At 44.1% G+C, this 18,555-nt stretch overlaps 1 protein-coding gene across 7 annotated transcripts in view; it reads left to right on the forward strand.

Moving 5' to 3' along the window:
* LOC143703835 (rho GTPase-activating protein 26-like) overlaps window positions 1-18,555 on the forward strand; it is a 494,068-nt gene that overhangs the window by 115,122 nt on the left and 360,391 nt on the right. For 2 of the 7 annotated variants that reach the window (XM_077197298.1, XM_077197300.1), the window contains exons 21-22: window positions 6,309-6,344; window positions 6,966-7,076. The exons of 3 other annotated variants lie outside the window; for them this stretch is intronic. In XM_077197298.1, coding sequence (XP_077053413.1) covers window positions 6,309-6,344; window positions 6,966-7,076 — 147 coding nt within the window. The remainder of the gene's footprint in view (window positions 1-6,308; window positions 6,345-6,965; window positions 7,077-18,555) is intronic. 2 more of the 7 variants (XM_077197307.1, XM_077197316.1) reach the window with 1 other exon arrangement.

The raw sequence follows: 18,555 nt of genomic DNA on the forward strand, positions 1-18,555 counted from the left end.
ATATGTTTGATTATATCTGGATGCTCAAGGTTCAGGCCTATTTGTTCGTTTATGACTTCATCAGTTACTAGCCGACGTCAACTCAACTTTAAGTCATTAAAAGACAACGTTTTTTTGTTTATTTTTTGTCAGAAGGTGTTCAACCCGTACTCTGCATGTAACCTATCATATGCACTCTGCTTATGTTGATGCAGACTGTTTTGTACCACAAAAGATGAGACATCCATTTTATTGGATGTCATGTATTTGAACTTTTACGGCACTACCATTTTCCTGTTTTTTCACTAGAGGCGGCATTTTGCCATTTATGTTATTGTAAGGTGGGGTAGAATTAAATGTATTGCAAAACTCAGCGTTTTGTTTGCGCACACCCTCTATCACCTCATGAACACCCGATGGGTATGCATACCGTAGTTTGTGAACCACTGGGTTAGGGGATATTATATACAGTTTGTACAGTATAAAAATCATTATGTTTTTGGTAAGTCCCCATAAAACCATGGAAACCCAAAATGTGTGGGTTCGCTCGTGATCGGTGGTAAAGACCTATATATCAGCTGTGAGGATCAGTGGTCCAAAGCCACAAGACTGAGATGAATGCTGTCATCTATATATAGACATAAATATATGAATTGTGGCTGTGTGCTGATATATCCGTCTCAAAGGCCCCAGAGCACCCAGCAGGCTGTAAATCAATGGTGGCCTGAGATTGATGAACTTCTTGAGAAAACGTGTTATCAGTTGAATTACGTTGGCCGGGGGAGCCAATGTCACATTCTAGAAAATGAAAGTGGTGCCCTGAATGCAAAGGCCAAGTGTATGCAATTATCTACAACAGTGGTGTCAAACTCCACTCCTGGAGGGCCACTGTCCTACAGAGTTTAGTTCTAACTCTGCTCCAACACACATAAATGTATTTTTTAAATAAGCCTGAAGGACTTGTAAGACTTGAGAAATTCAAAAATTCTGGGCCATCTGGTTGAGGAACGACCACTCCCCGAGAAGACAAAGCACGTTTCTGGAAATTAACATTTGAACTTCCTCTTGCGAAATTACCCAGCACCACACCAAGCAATTCACACCTCCTCATTACCCATCCCAGTTCTTAAGAGTTTAGAGATATCTTGCTTACAGAGGAGCGTGGGTCTTCCATATATGCATCCTGCCCTCAAAAGGTGGAAACTCTGGAAACCGTGATTAATGCAAATTCCCATTGTTAGCACATGTTTAGGTTTCTGTCGTGGTCTGAATATATAAAGAAATGTCTCAAGAGGCTCAGGGCGGTTTTTAATGAGATCAGCCCGTAATGCGTCAGGTATGCATCTTTTACTCTTCACCTCAGAGCATTTGATGTTATGTATTGATCATCTTTGAATTGATTCTGTAATTGGCGTGATACATTTACCTGACTAATAATAAATTGCTACATTTGATTTTATTCTGAATTATTTTGAAATTTGTAACTTTAGTAGATTACGTTGTATCCATTGTTAACGCAAAGCTGTGTCCAGGGTTATGTACATACTAGATCTCAGGTTTGATGGAGCATGGGGCACATCAGGTGGGATTCTAGATTTCTGACTAACTGCTTGACTTTAACTAAGTTGTTATGCAGTCGCATTATAGGGGGCTAAATGAAAATACTATTGAGGAAATAATAGCTAGCATTGGAGCGGCATTATCTTAAATGTACTAGCCATAACTTCTGATTATTGTTTGGGCTTTAACTAAGTTGTTATATAGGCGACTGTAGGGGGCTAAATGGGTACCTTTTAACAATAGCAAGCATGGGCGGCACTGTTAAATTGCTTTAGCCATAACTTCTGGTTATCAATCAGACTGGCGAGTTTGTGATCGTGAGCCCGCATAAAAATGAACGGCTGGTGCGAGGACCCTGTGCGACTTTGGCACCTGAATTAACAAATACAATAAGAGTAAAGAGTTAAATAGAATAATCAAAAGTGAAGATAAACTATTATATAAATTACCAATAACCAATTGGCATTCCAACCTAAATTCGAGGTCATGATAAAATGGAGTCAGATAAAAGTTTAATTGGAATTAATTGACTTTGTCACGCTGAAAAGACACGCATAAACTTTCACTCGCTTATGGGAAACTGTAGTTGGCCCGATTGGGCAGGCCTTGCAGACTTTATTAGCTGGATCAGGTGTGTTTAAGGTTAAAGCCCTGCAACTCGATTGCAAAACATCTGACTAGGGTTGGGTACCGTTCACATTTTCTTTCTGTAATTTAGGCATGTGTACCTCAATAACTGTAAAGAAACAAAGTCCTTTGTAGAATTGTTATTGACATTATGCCAGAGCTGCCTTGGTCGCGGTCTCCCATTGTCTGCGATGCTTGAATATTAATAAAAACAACCATTTTAGAAATAATAATAATAAAAAAAAAATTGTTCAATTTCTATGAAATGTTTTGTTTTCCACAAATTCTGTGTTGTGAATTTTCTAATAATCAAATGAAGACATAAAACATGAATTTAATTGATCCTTTATATGAAATTAAACTTTTTTGTCAAACAACTGAATTTTATACTGTTAAAATGACAACATAGAAGAAAAAGTGTGATTACTCCTTAAAAAATGAATTAGTGTTATTAAGTTGAGATATCTAAATTCTACTGTACAACAGTAATATATTATCAAGTTAAACCAAACTTTTATTTTGATGGGTTGTGGTGAAGACATTTGAGTTTCCGTGTGCTAATGATATAACGATATTTTTTCTTAATTGAAACTGTAAAATGCTGATGAACTTCAGTGACTCTCATAGTGGCTCTGGTAATGCATTCATGTTCTCATATAGTGAGACTGCAGAGGCTGAACAACACTGAGCGTCACGCGTGCTTCAGTCTGTGTGTGGTAAATGAAGCCTCATGTCTGCGCCACTCATGTTATATGATATAACGCGTGACATGCAGGATTCGTATTTAAATAGTCTTACTCTTGCGCCCAGATGCGTTCTCGGGTACCGAAATTTGGCACTGATTGATCTAATGTGAATTGGTACTCTGTACTTTTAACGGCACCGACTGAATTACGTCAGTACTACAGAGTTCAGTACCCGACCCTACATCTGACCTGTATCGGGTTTAGGACCAAATATGGAAGTGGCCCAAATCAGAGATTCCACGTGGTTTGTGCTGTTCACACTGTTATTAAAAATAATAATAATAAAAAAAACAGATCTGAGTCACATATGAGCAAATAATTTGGACCACTTTTGCGTGCAGTGTGAACATAGTCTAAACACATCTGGGGCCATATTCACAAAAGATCTAAAGGCTAAAAGTAGCTCTAAATATGTGAAACCGTAGGGGTAGTCAAGAGAACTCCTAAGTCACTAAGACCAAATCACAAGCAATCCTAAAATGGCTGATGTTGTCCGCCCAAAGACACTGTACACTATTGAGGTAACAGGCGATAGAGCCTTTTCTTAATTGCAATAAATATTTTGATTTATAGATTTGAATCTGCGATGACATAACATAAAGGTTCATTCATGTACAGGCAAAATACATTGAATGATGGAGAATAAATTTATACGTACATTGAATAAAGTAAAAGAGTAAAATAGGCATATTTGGCATACTATCCGACGGGATCAGGCTCTGAGCTCGGAATCTAGCCCAAACCCAGAGTACCGGCTGCGAATAGGAACCAGCCGAGAGTGAGGTGTTGGGGTGCCAGTCGAGATAACCAGGTGTATCAGCTGTGTGTATATATGTGTCTCTTATATAGCTGCTGGAAGGGGGGCAAACACACTTTGTAGTGTTGACCAGGTTTGTTGGATCATTCTCAGTAGTGAATTAAAGGAAAAGTAGTCATAAAGAGATGATTAGATTTAGCATGATTTACATTTTTTTACTTTATAACACATGATGTCACCAGATTTACACAATATTTACAGATCAATGTTCCAACGATAGGTATGTGTCATTTCATGTCAATATGTAGAAGTAGTTTCTAAGATAATGACCAATTTCCTCTTTGGCAACTTCATTAGCAAGGATGCATTAAATTGATCAAAAGTGACAGTAAAAACATTTACAGTGTTACAAAATATGTATTTCTATTTCGATTAAATGCCTTTGAAGACTGGAGTAATTATGTGGATTAGCTATTTAAGTCTTTGTCTTTCACAATATTAGGGGGGGGATACTGTCATTTTTATCATATAAATCCAGCCTTGGTGAACAGAAGAGACTTTCAAAAATATACACAGAACAAATTGATAAATCCTTTAGACCTTATACAAAATATAGTACTGCACCTGCAATGACTTTGCCACAAAGAAATCAATACAAATAGTTAATAGTCACTAAAAATGGATCCACTAATATTTATTTAAATATTAAATATTTGAAAGGAGCCAACATAAAACACATTTTATTCTTTTTTTTTTTCTTCCTTTCTTTTTTTTTTAAGAAAATTGCTTTGGTTTCATCCTTCTGCTGGAAAATAAAATCCTCTGAAAGTTTATAGGCTGCACAGGTGCTGCACAGTGATACTAAAAGTATCTAGATAAAGATATTTAGCGTCCTAGCCCTTTAACGTATTCTATTGACCAACGAGCACCGGAACTTTCCATCGTTTAAACAGGAAATACAGAATGGTAGGGACTAGATGTGACAGCATAATGTATTTTCACTGAGTGAGAGTCCATTAACACTGCTAATGTACGGACATTTAGATTATTAAAGTTAACTCGCCACTTGAGCTCACATTGTTCCCATGACAACCCCACTATCAACTGAGTAGACGCTCGTCAGTTTAGTGATGAGTGCAATGGATGCTTGGCTACATATTCCACAGCGTCCAATAAGCAGCTTTATTTGCTCCCGTGCAAATAAAAAAAAAAGATTATGATCATATCCACTAACTTATGCATCACTTGAGATTGTATTTTACTGTGGATTGTTTTGGACACGTGAACATAGATGTGCTTGAATTAGCAACAGAGGATTCATTCTGCAACAACAATGTATCAACTACTTACTAGCAACCACCCACGATAGCTTAACATCATTGTCTGATGTGTTCGATTATAAGTCTAACTTTATATTAGGGGTCTTTAACTACTATGTAATGTAATGTTAAGTACAATGTACTTCTTGTGTTCATGATGCTGTTATTGAGATGGGCTACGGGTAAGGTTAGGGACAGGTTTGGAGGTATGATTAGGTTTAAGGGTGGGATAAAGGAAGGGTCAATAGTGTAATTATAGATAATATAAAAAATGGCAATGCATAGAACATATGCACACAATATGTGCATTGTATCAAATGTTTAATTTAAATGTTATTACATTGTAGTTAAAGTGGGACTAAAAAAGTCCATAAATGTTTACAATAGAGGTTAAAAAGGTTGCTTCTGTCTTGCTGGATGTTTCCGACTTGTAAAAACAGTCCATACAGCCTGTTTCCCTCTGCTAAAAGATGAAGTGTGTGGTTTCTGTGCCACTAATGTCACCAAACAGAACTGGAAAAATAATGAATGTTTTAGGTCATGCAGGTTTCTCATCTTACATTGGTTGGACTAACAGACAGTTCCGTCCCAAACTCATGCTAATGGTTGAGTCACTGCTGGAGGTCAGAATGGCTCCTCAATATTTAGGAAGGCCCGAGGCCAGTGGGAGAGAGTTTCAGGACAGTTGATGGAACTGCTATATCTTACAGTTTTTCATCATGAACATTACAATTAAAACTACTTTTTTTTTTGTATTGATTGTTATTAAACTTGTCAGCTATGCAACATGATCTGATTGAATAACATACTGTATATGAGATTTTGTCAAAGCTTGAAGAATGATTTGAGATCATGTAGATCATGTAGCATCAGTAAGAAATCGGTTAAAATTACAAACCAATCACTATTGTTTTGACATGTATGCCATTATGTTTTTTCCTGCAATTGTTGGACATTCTTTATTTTAAATACACATGTATATATATATATATATATATATATATATATATATATATATATATATATATCTCATACAGAGTGAAAACTGTATAATATATATATATATATATATATATATATATATATATATATATATATATATATATATATATATATATATATATATATATATAATGTAAACAAAATATAGTAAACAATAAATATACAGATTGTACTTTTAAAGTAAAAAAAAAATGTAGCAATAATAAAATGTGAAAATGTTGGCAGAGCAAGTAGAACTCAGAAGTACTTGCCTGACCTGGCAAGCAGCAAGGCTAAGATAGCAAAAATTATTTTAACATTGTTTTCTGTAATTTACAGTCAAAATCCGAAGGTTCGCAGCAGTACGTCAACAAGGTAAGTTGATCAAGTTTGGCAGCCAGCATTGACGTATTTTTGGACGAGAGAGAGAGAGAGCGAGAGCGAGAGCGAGAGAGAGAGAGAGAGAGAGAGAGAGAGAGAGAGAGAGAGAGAGAGAGAGCTCATTATGCTGCATTAACAAATTATCACTAATGTTTTTCCTCGGCATGTTTTACTCAGGAACAGTTCCACTAAATATGAAAATTTTGTCATCATTTACCCACCAAACCAGCATCTGTATGACTTTCTTTGTTCAGTAAAAAAAACTAAATTAAGATATTTTGGCATATATTTACGCTGCTAAAGTATTTGTATGCAATAAAAAAACATACAATAACAAAAGGCTGTTCTTTCTGGTGCTTTACTGTGTGCATATGTTGCACAAAGATGAAACATATTTTGTGTTCACATATTGGAAAGACATGTTGTGTAAATGATGACACAATTGTCATTTTCGGCTGAATTGTTACAGTAAGCATGAAACTCTCAAGCACGTTTTACTGTGTTTGTCTATTTCTTTATGCCGACTTCCTCTTAAAGTCTCTTGTGAAAGTTCTAACTCAGCAGCTGCTATAACATAAACGTTTGTGCTTGGATGCGTGTGTGTGTTTGTCACAGCCCAGCTTCACCCAGTCCCACTTCACCACGCTCCCCCTCGTGGCCGATGTTCTCTGCCCCCTCCAGCCCCCAGCTGGCCTCCAGCCCCTCCAGCGAATCCTCCCCCCTCAGGTGTGTGTCCTGCTCTGGCCTGCTTAGAACACTATCTATAGCGGTTTTCTAATCGTTCAGTGTTAAGCTTCAGCTTTGCAAATTCACACCTTCCTCCTCAAGTCTGAGCGGATACACCAACTCCACTAATATTAGTTTTTAGTGCTTTATTTTATTTTTGATTTAGACAAAACAGAATCGAATTTTAAAAATCGGTTATCAGCTATAACATGAAAATAATTGTTGACATCAACACATATTTTCAAATAGGGGCATCCCTTTTATATAATATTGTACAGAATGATTAATGCATACTGTGTCCTATAGTATTTACAGTACTCAGAATAAATGCCTACACCTCCTCTGAAAGTTAATAAAGTCTGCAATTATTCTTTATGTAGAAGACATATTAGGGTTCCTTGAAGATGAAATGTTCCAGCAAGTCTGCTTGACCAGATTTAATTATCAAAGGGATCAAATGTTGTGTTGCAAAAATGAGTACACCGTCCTGAAAGTTACAAAATAAAACAAAATAAAGATTTTCTTTAGCAAGTTCAAAGCAATTGTTTTTATCAACGTGAGTATATTGAACCAAAATATTTTAATACAAGCAATTTCTCAACACTTAAAAGTGTTTATAGACTGTTGAATCCACTTGGGAGAGAATTGTCAAAATTCTTGTATTTCTTTTCACAAAAGAGGACAATGGTACAAGAGGATTCCCAAAGCACATGTGAAAATATAGTTAAAGAAACAGAAACTCAAAAATAATGGACTTGTGACAAAGTCCCTGGAACAATCATGAAACAAAGAGCAGGAGAAATGCCAGCAAGTGTCTCAGAGCTGACAAAAGTTGTGAGAAGAGTGATGCAATGTGCAGAAGTGAAATGCATTGTTTCCTTTTCGAGGGAACGAAGAATGAACGAAGAACGCATTGCTGCGTAAGAATGTTGATGCTATGGGAACGCTTCTGCTCAGACGCATGTGTGAATCTCACTGGGGAAACATGGTCCCGAGACAGATATTGGCACACCCTGGAAACTATAAAGGACACACGGACCAAACATCGTCAGCTTCTGTGTCGTTGTGAGCCTTATTTAATGTTGTTTGTCTCATTATTATATTATTATGGCAAGTAGTAAGCAGCAGTTTAAGATCTGTGTGTCTCCCTGCCCACTCTACATTACAGGAGGTGACACTCAGGTGACAATCTGGTCTGCTTGGGAGTGGAGCACACACTGTCAGCTCTCTAGTAGGCTGGCTGTGTTCATTGTGACCATTTGCTGTTAAGAACGCTCTGTTCCCACCTAGCTCGAATTGAACAGGGAGGCCAGGCACGCGCCGCTCCTGGTTCGGGTGAAGGCTCAGATCATGGGGGTCTCAAATAGAATTGCCAGAGAAACTTGAGATGGGTTTTTCCCTTTATCAGCCTGGGGCCAAAAGTACGTTCTGTGGTTTCTTCTCGTCTTAGTGTAGCCCCGATGTTGGCTATAATACAAGCTCCTCCCGAAGAGAACAAAAAAACCAGAGTGTCGCTCCTCGAGAAGCCCTTCAGAGAGACTGGGGGTTGAGGGTGATCACAGCCGAAGGCATTTCAGGCAAGAAGTCCTGACGTCAGATGGCTCATATTGTAGAAAAAGGGTACAGAATTCAGTTTGGTTTTCATCCACCACGCTTCAATGGAGTAAGTCAAGTCACCTTCATTTATATAGTGCTTTTAACAATAAAGATTGTTTCAAAGCTGCTTTACAGTGATAATAGGAAATTAAACTAACAGAGTGTTTTGGCTTTACAGCAGCTCTAGAATAAAGTAATTTTCCAGCTAAATTTAGTTTTGATTTATTCACTTCTGTTGCAAAGATCATTAGTTATTAACTTAGCGGCCGCTTACAGGACACCGTTCTAACAGAAAACCCTTAACGCGCTCATCCGCACAACAAAAGTGCCTGGTGGCTTGAGAATGCAGACCTTGAAATAGGTTCCAAGTTGCAAGCCTTGAAATACAAAAATAATCTAATAAACCTTTAAAAACGCAAACCTGTAAAAACGCTGACGGCATGCACATGCGTATAGGTATGCGCGTTTGAATATATATATGTGCAGGCATGTAGTCTTTCTTTACAAATTGACCTCAACAAATTACTTGTTAAATTATTTATCGTTAATACATGCGGTTTAATCATAGCCGCTTAAAAGTTTTTGGTAAGTATCCTAATGACAAAAATGAATTAATGATATTAAGAGGATCTATGACCTCTGGAAGAATCTCTTTCAATAGCTTAGTCGGTATAGAGTCTAACATACATGTTGTCGATTTATATGATTTAACGAGTTTAGAAAATTCTTCCTCTCCTATAGCAATGAATTAATCAAATTTTTATACCTGTCTCCTGCTCTTTCAGCCGTAGGTAAAATCAGGCTAGGCCAAGCTGCTAACGACAGACACTTCCCTCATGGGCTGGGTTACGGTCCTAGATGGCCGCTCAATTCAGGGTCTGTGGAGTGGTCTTCAAAGATACATAGCTTGGAGATGATGGCTATATTTCTATACTTCCTCCCAGATCACAGAGGCTACCATGGCATCGTCCATTCAAACAACATCAGTAGTCTCATACACAAATCACCAGGAAGTTTTGCGTTTGCACACTCTCTATGCAGATTGCTGCAACAGATCCTCCTCTGGGTTCAGGGCAAGCTTATCTCGGTGAGGGCAGTTTACATCCCCGGTCACCTAAATCAAGACATCCACCCAGAAAAAGGTTCAACCAGGCAGAGGTGGTCTTGTTCTCATCAGAAGAAACGGCACACTGTCTACCCTGGTTCTCCCTCACGCAAATCCAGGTCTGTTAGGGTTGGATGCCATGGTTCAGACTTGGCTGATGTCTGTACTCATTTCCCCCAATCGATCTGCTCCCGGGAGTTTTAGAGTGGGTTTGCTGGACGGGGTTCGTCTGTTAATAGTAGCCCCATTCTGGTCGTCCCAAGTTTGGTTCTTGGACCTGATGTCTCTCCTGGACAGCTCTCCATGGGAGATTCCCATCAGGAGGAATCTTCTGTCTCAAGTAGGAAGTAGAAATATAGAATACGTGGGTTTGGCCCCTGAGGGGGATCAACTCTTGGAACTCTGGTCTCTCAAACGAGGTTGTGGAGACCATCCTTAACTGTAGAGCTCCCTCTAGGAGGAAACTTTATGCATTTAAGTGGTGACTCTTCACTTTATGGTGCAGAGAGCATCATTTGGACACTCTGCCCGGTTGGTTCAGTGCTGGAGTTAATTCAGAATTGCATTTCTGCTAGGTTAACACCCTTCACATTGAAGGTGTACGTGGCGGCATTGGCTGTTTACAACACCTGTCGGTGTTGGGTCTTTGGAGAGACAAATTAGTGTCTCATTTCCTACATGGTACTGTACGGCTGAGGCCTTCATGTTATGCAAGAGATTCGGGCAGGGACTTGGCCGTAGTACTTTGGCAGCCTTTGAGCTTTTAGAGTCAGCTGCAGATACATTTCTGACTCTTAAGATTGGCATTCTTACTTGCAATTACCTTGGTTAAAGGAGTAGTTGATCTGCAGGCCCTGTCTGTAGCCACCTCCTGTTTAAGGCCCCAATATACTCACGGCAAAGTTGTTTTTCGTTCTTCGTTTTTAGGTAAAATTAAGTTTGAAATACGTGATCAGCGATATACAGTTAGTGAACACCTGACTTCGCCCACACTGCTGAGAGCGATGGTTAGATGAATATGTAAATATGTGCTGCGCTCTTTCCTCTCTGTAACATATTAAATACACAACAAAATAGAGATAACAGCAAGCATTTTTTTTAATAACGCATAAGAAAAGAATCTAATCATAGAAATGTGGGTATGTTTGCACAAGCTCTGCAATCCAGCACTCTAGTAAAGTTATGTCACATTTATATATAGCACTTTATACAATAGATTGCTTAAAATCCAGTAGCTTTTGCATATTAAACATGAAAAACAGTGTCAGTGTCTCGTTTCATCAGAAGCACAACTTAATTTTCTACAATAAAGCGAGTCCGAGTCAAGTCTGAAGTCTATTAAAACGCTACTCAAATCCGAGTCTCTAACTCGAGTGCCCATCTCTGGTCTCCACGGTGAAGTTCGGTGGTAGTAAAGTTCTTATATAGGGATGAATGTGGGGGAGATATCTTCAATAGTCTAATCAATAGTGTCATGAATTCACAAACCATTGTGTGATGTAATTCAAAATCTAGAACCTAACATAACCTGTAATTCTAGAAACAGAAGATGCAACTCTCCTTATTCCTTGCATTGGTGGGCACTTTTTCAACATGACAATGACTCAATACATACTCCCAAGGTGAAAATCCTAGTATTGAAGTGAAGTGAAGGCCAATTATGGTAACCCATACTCGGAATTTGTCCTCTGCATCAAACATCAGGGTACTCCTTCACGAGTTCAACAGAATAGATGTGACAATTTGTCATAAACTTGTACACTCAATGCCAAGAAGGGTCAGAGAAGTATACTTAGTTATGGAGGACATCCTACATACTAGAATACTACACGATTGTTGAATTTAATCAAAGGTGTACTTATTTTTGCAACCCTTCATTTACGCAAAATTGGCTAATTTTCTAATTTTACAGATATTAATGATTTCTTTTCTATTAATTAAGTACTGTACCTGTCAAAGGTTTGGAAATTATTATTATTATTTTTTTTTTTTTAAAGAAGTATTTTCTGCTCACCAAGGCTGTATTTATTTAATCAAAAATACAATAAAAACAGTAATATTCTGAAATACTATTTAATAACGACAGATGCTGGCGACACCATGGCTTTGGTGCTATTAGACTTGAGCTCAGCTTTTGACTTCGTAGATCATAGGATTCTTTTATCTCGGCTGGAACATTCGATTGGTACAGTGTCTCAGGTACGGTACTTAAAATGGTTCCAGATTTTCTTATCTAAAAGAAGTTTTTCAGTAGGTTCGGTACTCATTCATCCCCTGCGACTCACCTCAATTGTGGGGTACCCCAGGGATCGACTCTGGCCCCTACTACTCTCATTGTACATGCAGAGTTATCTTTATGTTTTATAGGTATGTAGAAAATTGTAATATGTATCATAATTGATCCTAGGGGTACTAGGATCAATTATGATACATATTACAATTTTCTACATACCTATAAAACATAAAGATAACTCTGCATATTAGAGATTACAAGACTATCTTCACGAACTCAAGCTGTGGCTCACTAACAATTTAATCTTGTTTAATGATGATAAAAGCCAAATTATCCAATTTGGTCCAAATGAGCTCTCTGACAGAAATTCTATCGATCTAGGCACCCTCACACCACACCTTACCTCCAACGTTAAAAATGTAGGATTTTATCTCAACAGTAGTCTTAAATTGAACAAACAAATCAATGCAACAGTCAGCCCCAGTTTTTACCACGTACGCCGGTTAGCCAAAGTCAAACCATTTTTAAACAGGAATAGCTTTGAAACAATTATTCACTTACGCTTTTATTTCAACACGACTCAACTACTGTAACTCATATGTCGGGTTACCGCTCTCTTCCATTTATCATTTCCAAATGGTCCAAAACGAGATCACATCACCCCAATCCTACATCCTTCTGCATTGGTTAACAGTCCGATACAGAATTGATTTTAAAATTGTACTATTCGTTTATAAATCTCTCAGCAACCAAGCCCCCAAATACCTTTCTGACGCAATTGTCACTCATAACCCATCCTGATCACTTAGATCAAGAGATGAACATCTCTTGTCTGTTCCACGATCTCGCTTACAACGCAGGGCTCAGATCGAGCTTTCGTAGTGGTCGGCCCTTTATTAAATTTAACAAATCAGCTTAATAAATACAAATAAATCCTGTTTATTGATTTTTGTATTCACAAAGAATCCTGAAAAAAAGTATCAGCATATCCACAAAAATGTTAAGCAGCACAATTATTTTCAACATTGATAATAATAACAATAATACATATTTCTTGAGCAGCAAATCAGTATATTAGAATGATTTCTGAAGGATTATGAGACTCTGAAGACTAGAGTAATGATGCTGAAAATTCAGCTTTGCCATCATTATATTTTAAAATACAATAAAATAGAAAACGTCTACGGTTACGTATGTAACCCTCGTTCCCTGAGTAGGGAACGGAGACGTTACGTCGGATGACGACGAATGGGGTTTCGCTTAGAAAGCCTATCAACTTCGAGTATTACAAAACGAGCCAATGGCAAAGAAATGCCATGGGTCTGCGGAATTTGCATGGCGTAACTCCGCCCCACCTCGTGGGTATAAAAGGAGGAAGCCGGCAGCAAGCAGATATGTTTCTTCGCTGAGGAGCCAAGACTGAGCTCAGGCGATCCCCGCGGTACAGCGGAAAGTGGCAGGCAGACGTAACGTCTCCGTTCCCTACTCAGGGAACGAGGGTTACATACGTAACCGTAGACGTTCCCTTTCGTTGTCACTCCGAGTTACGTCGGATGACGACGAATGGGGTTACCAGTCTAATCACGCCACCTTCTCAGCTGTCTTCCAGTGCCCTGCGTAAATCGAGATCCCTGTCAGCCTGGACAAAGGACTCCATATAACACAGGAATACCAAGGTACACTGGGAAGCATATCCCAAGCTAGGGGAAGTATGCAATTAATGCCAGCCCGGAGGGGGGGGACTTAGAGAATACACATATGACCCGAAGGAAGCATATGGGAAACACTGGGGTGTCCAGCCGCAGGTGGAATATTTCAACCCCAGGGGTGGCAAGGTGGCTTGCCAAGGGAAAGACACACGCTCAGAGAGGCTTACAGTGGAAATACACATGTGGGGGTCGCTCAGAGGAGGGACCATGCACACGGGAGGCACCTAGCCGACGCACAGGCAATAGACACTGGCGCCGACGTCAGGAGTGCTGGAGGAGCTCAGGGCTTTCGGAGAAGCTCACCTGAGAAAAATATCGCACGTATCCAGTCCGTGGAGTGGAATGGCGAGCAAGCGAAGACACCTGAGCGGGTCCGGTACTAGCTGGTTGAAGCGAGTACACGAGAGGACACAGGCTCCACTCGGAGATTATAGAATCTGGCGAATGTGTTAGGTGTCGCCCAGCCTGCAGCTCTGCAGATGTCTGTTAGCGAGGCGCCATGCGCTAGAGCCCAAGAGGACGCCACACTCCGGGTGGAGTGGGCAGTCACACCAAGGGGGCACGGTCGACCTTGCTGCTGGTAAGCCAAGGCAATGGTGTCCACTATCCAGTGAGACAACCTTTGCTTGGAGAGAGCCTTTCCCTTCAGCTTCCCACCATAACAGACAAAGAGCTGGTCTGAGGTCCTGAAACACTGCGTTCTGTCTACATAGGCGCGGAGAGCGCGTACTGGACAGAGCAGTGCCAAGGCTGGGTCTGCCTCCTCCGAGGGCAGCGCTTGCAGGTTCACCACCTGGTCCCGGAAGGGAGTGGTAGGAACCTTGGGCACATATCCAGGCCGGGGTCTCAGGATCACGTGAGAGTAAGCCGGCCCAAATTCCAGGCACGCTTCGTCAACGGAGAATGCGTGCAGGTCCCCAACCCTCTTGATGGAGGCCAGTGCAACCAGAAGCGCTGTCTTCATCGACAGGAACTTAAGCTCAACTGATTGCAGGGGCTCAAAGGGAGCACTCTTCAGGGCAGTTAGAACCACTGAGAGGTCCCAAGAGGGAACGAGAGGAGGACGAGGAGGATTTAGTCTCCTCGCTCCTCTCAGGAACCTGATGATCAGGTCGTGCTTCCCTACCGACTTACCTTCGATGAGGTCATGATGTGCGGCAATGGCGGCAACATAGACCTTCAGGGTGGAGGGAGACAGCCTTCGCTCCAGCCCCTGTTGAAGGAAGGAAAGCAAAACACTGATCGAGCATCTCCGGGGGTCTTCTCGGTGAGAAGAGCACCAGTTGACGAAGAGGTTCCACTTCAACGCATAGACGTGTCTCGTGGACGACGCTCTAGCGGAAGTGATGGTAGCCACCACCGCTGGTGGTAGGGTACTCAAACCTGCCTCGTCCCATCCAGGAGCCACACGTGGAGGTTCCAAAGATCGGGACGAGGGTGCCATAGGGTGCCCCGTCCCTGAGAAAGAAGGTTCTTCCTCAGAGGGATCGGCCAGGGAGGTGCTGTCGCGAGGAGTACTAGTTCGGGGAACCAGGTCCGGTTGGGCCAGTAAGGGGCAACCAGAATGACCTGCTCCTCGTCCTCCCTGACCTTGCGCAAAGTGTGCGCAAGAAGGCTCACTGGGGGAAACGCATACTTGCGGCCCTGCGGCCAGCTGTGCGCCAGAGCATCCGTGCCGAGCGTGCCCTCGGTCAGGGAATAGAACTGGGCGCAGTGGGTCGAGTCGTGAGAGGCAAACAGATCTATCTGCGCGTCCCCGAACTGGTCCCAAATCAGCTGAACCGACTGGGGATGGAGTCGCCATTCTCCAGGGAGGGGCTGAAGCCGTGAGAGCTCGTCGGCTGCACAGTTCAGCGCTCCGGGAATGAAGATGGCTCGAAGCGACCTCAGATGCTTCTGACTCCATAGGAGGAGGTGGCGAGCGAGTTGTGACATACGGCGGGAGCGTAGACCACCTTGATGGTTGATGTACGCTACAGTGGCGGTATTGTCTGAGCGGACTAGTACGTGTTGACCCCTGAGCAACGCCCGGAAGCGGTGCAGGGCAAGGCGTACTGCCAACAACTCGAGGCAATTGACATGCCACAGCCGCTGGGGTCCTGTCCAGGAGCCCGCAGCAGCATGTCCATTGCACATGGCGCCCCAGCCCGTGGTGGAGGCATCTGTTGAGACAACAACATGCCGGGAAGCTCGAGCCAGGGGGACACCGGCCCTGAGAAAATCGAGGTTCGACCACGGGGTGAAGAACTGACGGCAGGTCGGAGTAACTGGTACTCGGAACGTGCCGTGTTGCCATGCCCACCTTGGGACTCGGTCGCGAAGCCAAAGCTGAAGCGGTCTCATATGAAGCAATCCGAGCGGCGTGACCGCGGCTGCAGATGCCATATGCCCCAGGAGCCTCTGAAAAAGTTTCAGTGGAACCGCACTCTTGCCCTCGAATTGTCTTAGGCAAGTCAGCAGTGACTGCGCGCGCTCGCTCGTAAGCTGCGCGGACATGGCGACCGAGTCGATGTCCATACCGAGAAAAGAGATCCTCTGCACGGGGCAAAGTTTGCTCTTCTCCCAGTTGACCCGAAGGCCCAGACGGGCTAGGTGCCGGAGCACTAGGTCCCTGTGTTCGCAAACCTGATCTCGAGAGTGAGCTAGGATCAGCCAGTCGTCGATATAACTCAGGATGCGAACCCCTTGCTCTCGAAGGGGAACAAGGGCCGCCTCAACGACCTTCGTGAAGATGCGAGGAGACAGGGCTAGCCCAAAAGGGAGAACCGCGTACTGGTATGCCTGCCCCTCGAAAGCAAACCGGAGGAACGGTCTGTGTCGAGGAAGAATGGAGACATGAAAGTAGGCGTCCTTCAGGTCGATCGCTGCAAACCAATCCTGGGGCCGTATGCATTCGAAAACGCGTTTGGCGGTGAGCATCTTGAACGGCATCCGATGAAGGGAGCGGTTCAGCACGCGCAAGTCCAGGATTGGCCGTAACCCACCGGTTTTCTTGGGGACAATGAAGTAGGGGCTGTAGAAGCCGGACCTCATCTCGGCTGGAGGGACAGTCTCGATTGCACCCTTCGCCAGCAGGGTGGCAATCTCTGCTCTCATGATAGGGGCATTGCCACCGACCAAAGTGGAGCGGACTCCCCTGAAGCGGGGAGGAGACCGTGCGAACTGAATCGCATAGCCGAGCCTGACGGTACGCGCGATCCAGTGGGACAGACGGGGAAGCTCTAGCCAGGCTCCCAGGAACTGAACCAACGGGATCATGCGGGCCACAGGCGTCCCCCCGGAGGGGCAGCGAGGCGGAGTAACTGGCCCAGATGTGGACGGCATAGCGGCCCGGAGAGGGGGCACAGTTAGCAACCGCACCCTGGCAGAGGGGGCCAGGGGAGGACCAGGCTGGTCGTCCCGCGGGGGCCTGCTCTGCCAGGGGTCTGGCGACAGAGGGGGACAGGGGCGAAGCGGTCCGTGGACGGCACGCCGTGTCAACCGCCTCTGGGACAGAGGGGGGCGAGGAGAGCACGGCTTGTGGGCGGCGCTCTGTGTCGCCCGAGAACTCTGTGAGCTCAGGGAAGAGGGGATTGTTTCTGTCTTTAACCACATTAGGGTGCTGCCCACCCGTGGGTGAGCAGCGGGGAGTGGAGAACAAAAGATTCTCCCCCGGCCCTCCACCGGGGGAAGGAGTGGTCCTGCTACCACCTCCTGAGAAACAATCATCATCCCTGAGCAGCCCGTCTCAGGAGCACCGCTTGGCCCGGCGTTTAGCGGGGGGCGGGGCAGGAGAGGGCTGTGGCGCCTTCTTACGGCTTCCTCCGCGACCGGCCCTGGGTGGAGGCTGCTGCGTGGTCCGGGCGGGAGGGGCGGGAGCCGCAGGAGGGCGCCCTCGGCGGGAAACAGGTCGAGGCGTCTGCCCGGCCGGCAAGGTGGAGGCAGCAGCGGGCCGGCGGGGCAGAATGTGTTTGATGGCCTCGGTCTGTTTCTGGGCAGTTGAAAACTGTTGGGCAAAGTCTTCAACTGCACCGCCGAAGAGGCCGGCCTGGGACAAGGGGGCGTTAAGCAGACGGGTCCGCTCAGCGTCCCGCATGTCAGCCAGGTTCAGCCACAGATGTCGCTCCTGGACCACAGCTGTGGACATCACCAAACCCAGGGAGCGCGCGGTAACCTTCGTCGCCCGGAGAGCAAGGTCGGTCGCGGCGCGCAGCTCATCAAAGAGCCCTGGGTTTGTCCTACCCTCGTGCATGTCTCTGAGCATCTGGGCCTGGTAGACCTGCAGAGTGGCCATAGCATGCAGTGAAGCAGCCGCCTGTCCCGCCGCTCTGTAAGACTTCGCCACCAGGGTCGACGAAAATCTACAGGCTTTGGATGGGTGCTTAGGCTCGCCCCGAGAAGAAGCACTCTGCGGACATAGTTGCATGGCAACAGAGCGTTCAACCGGGGGAAGCCCAGTGTACCCACGGGCAGCTGCCTCATCGAGGGGAGGAAAGGCGGATGAGACCAGCGAGCGGTCCCGAGAAGACAGGGGGGTCTTCCAGGACTTCGAGATCTCATCATGCACATCCGGGAAGAAAGGTATTGGGGTTTGCCGAGGACGAGGGTCGGCGGCCTTACCCAAAAACCAATCGTCCAGCCGCGAGCGCTCAGGACAGGGTGGAGGCCTCCACTCAAGTCCGATGCTCGCGGCTGCCCGGGAAAGCATGGCCGTCATCTCCGGATCAGACTCGAGCACAGCCGTATGCACACCGGAAGGTGGCAGCTGTGACGAGCCCTCACTTCCAGAAGAGTCAAACCCGCCTAGTGATGCTGCAACAGACATGGCATCTTCCTCTGTAGCTTCAACTGAAGCCC

Source organism: Siphateles boraxobius, unplaced genomic scaffold (genome assembly GCF_051911475.1).
Source record: "Siphateles boraxobius isolate OS27281-9 unplaced genomic scaffold, OSU_SipBor_1 11, whole genome shotgun sequence".
Classification (NCBI taxonomy): Eukaryota; Metazoa; Chordata; class Actinopteri; order Cypriniformes; family Leuciscidae; genus Siphateles; species Siphateles boraxobius.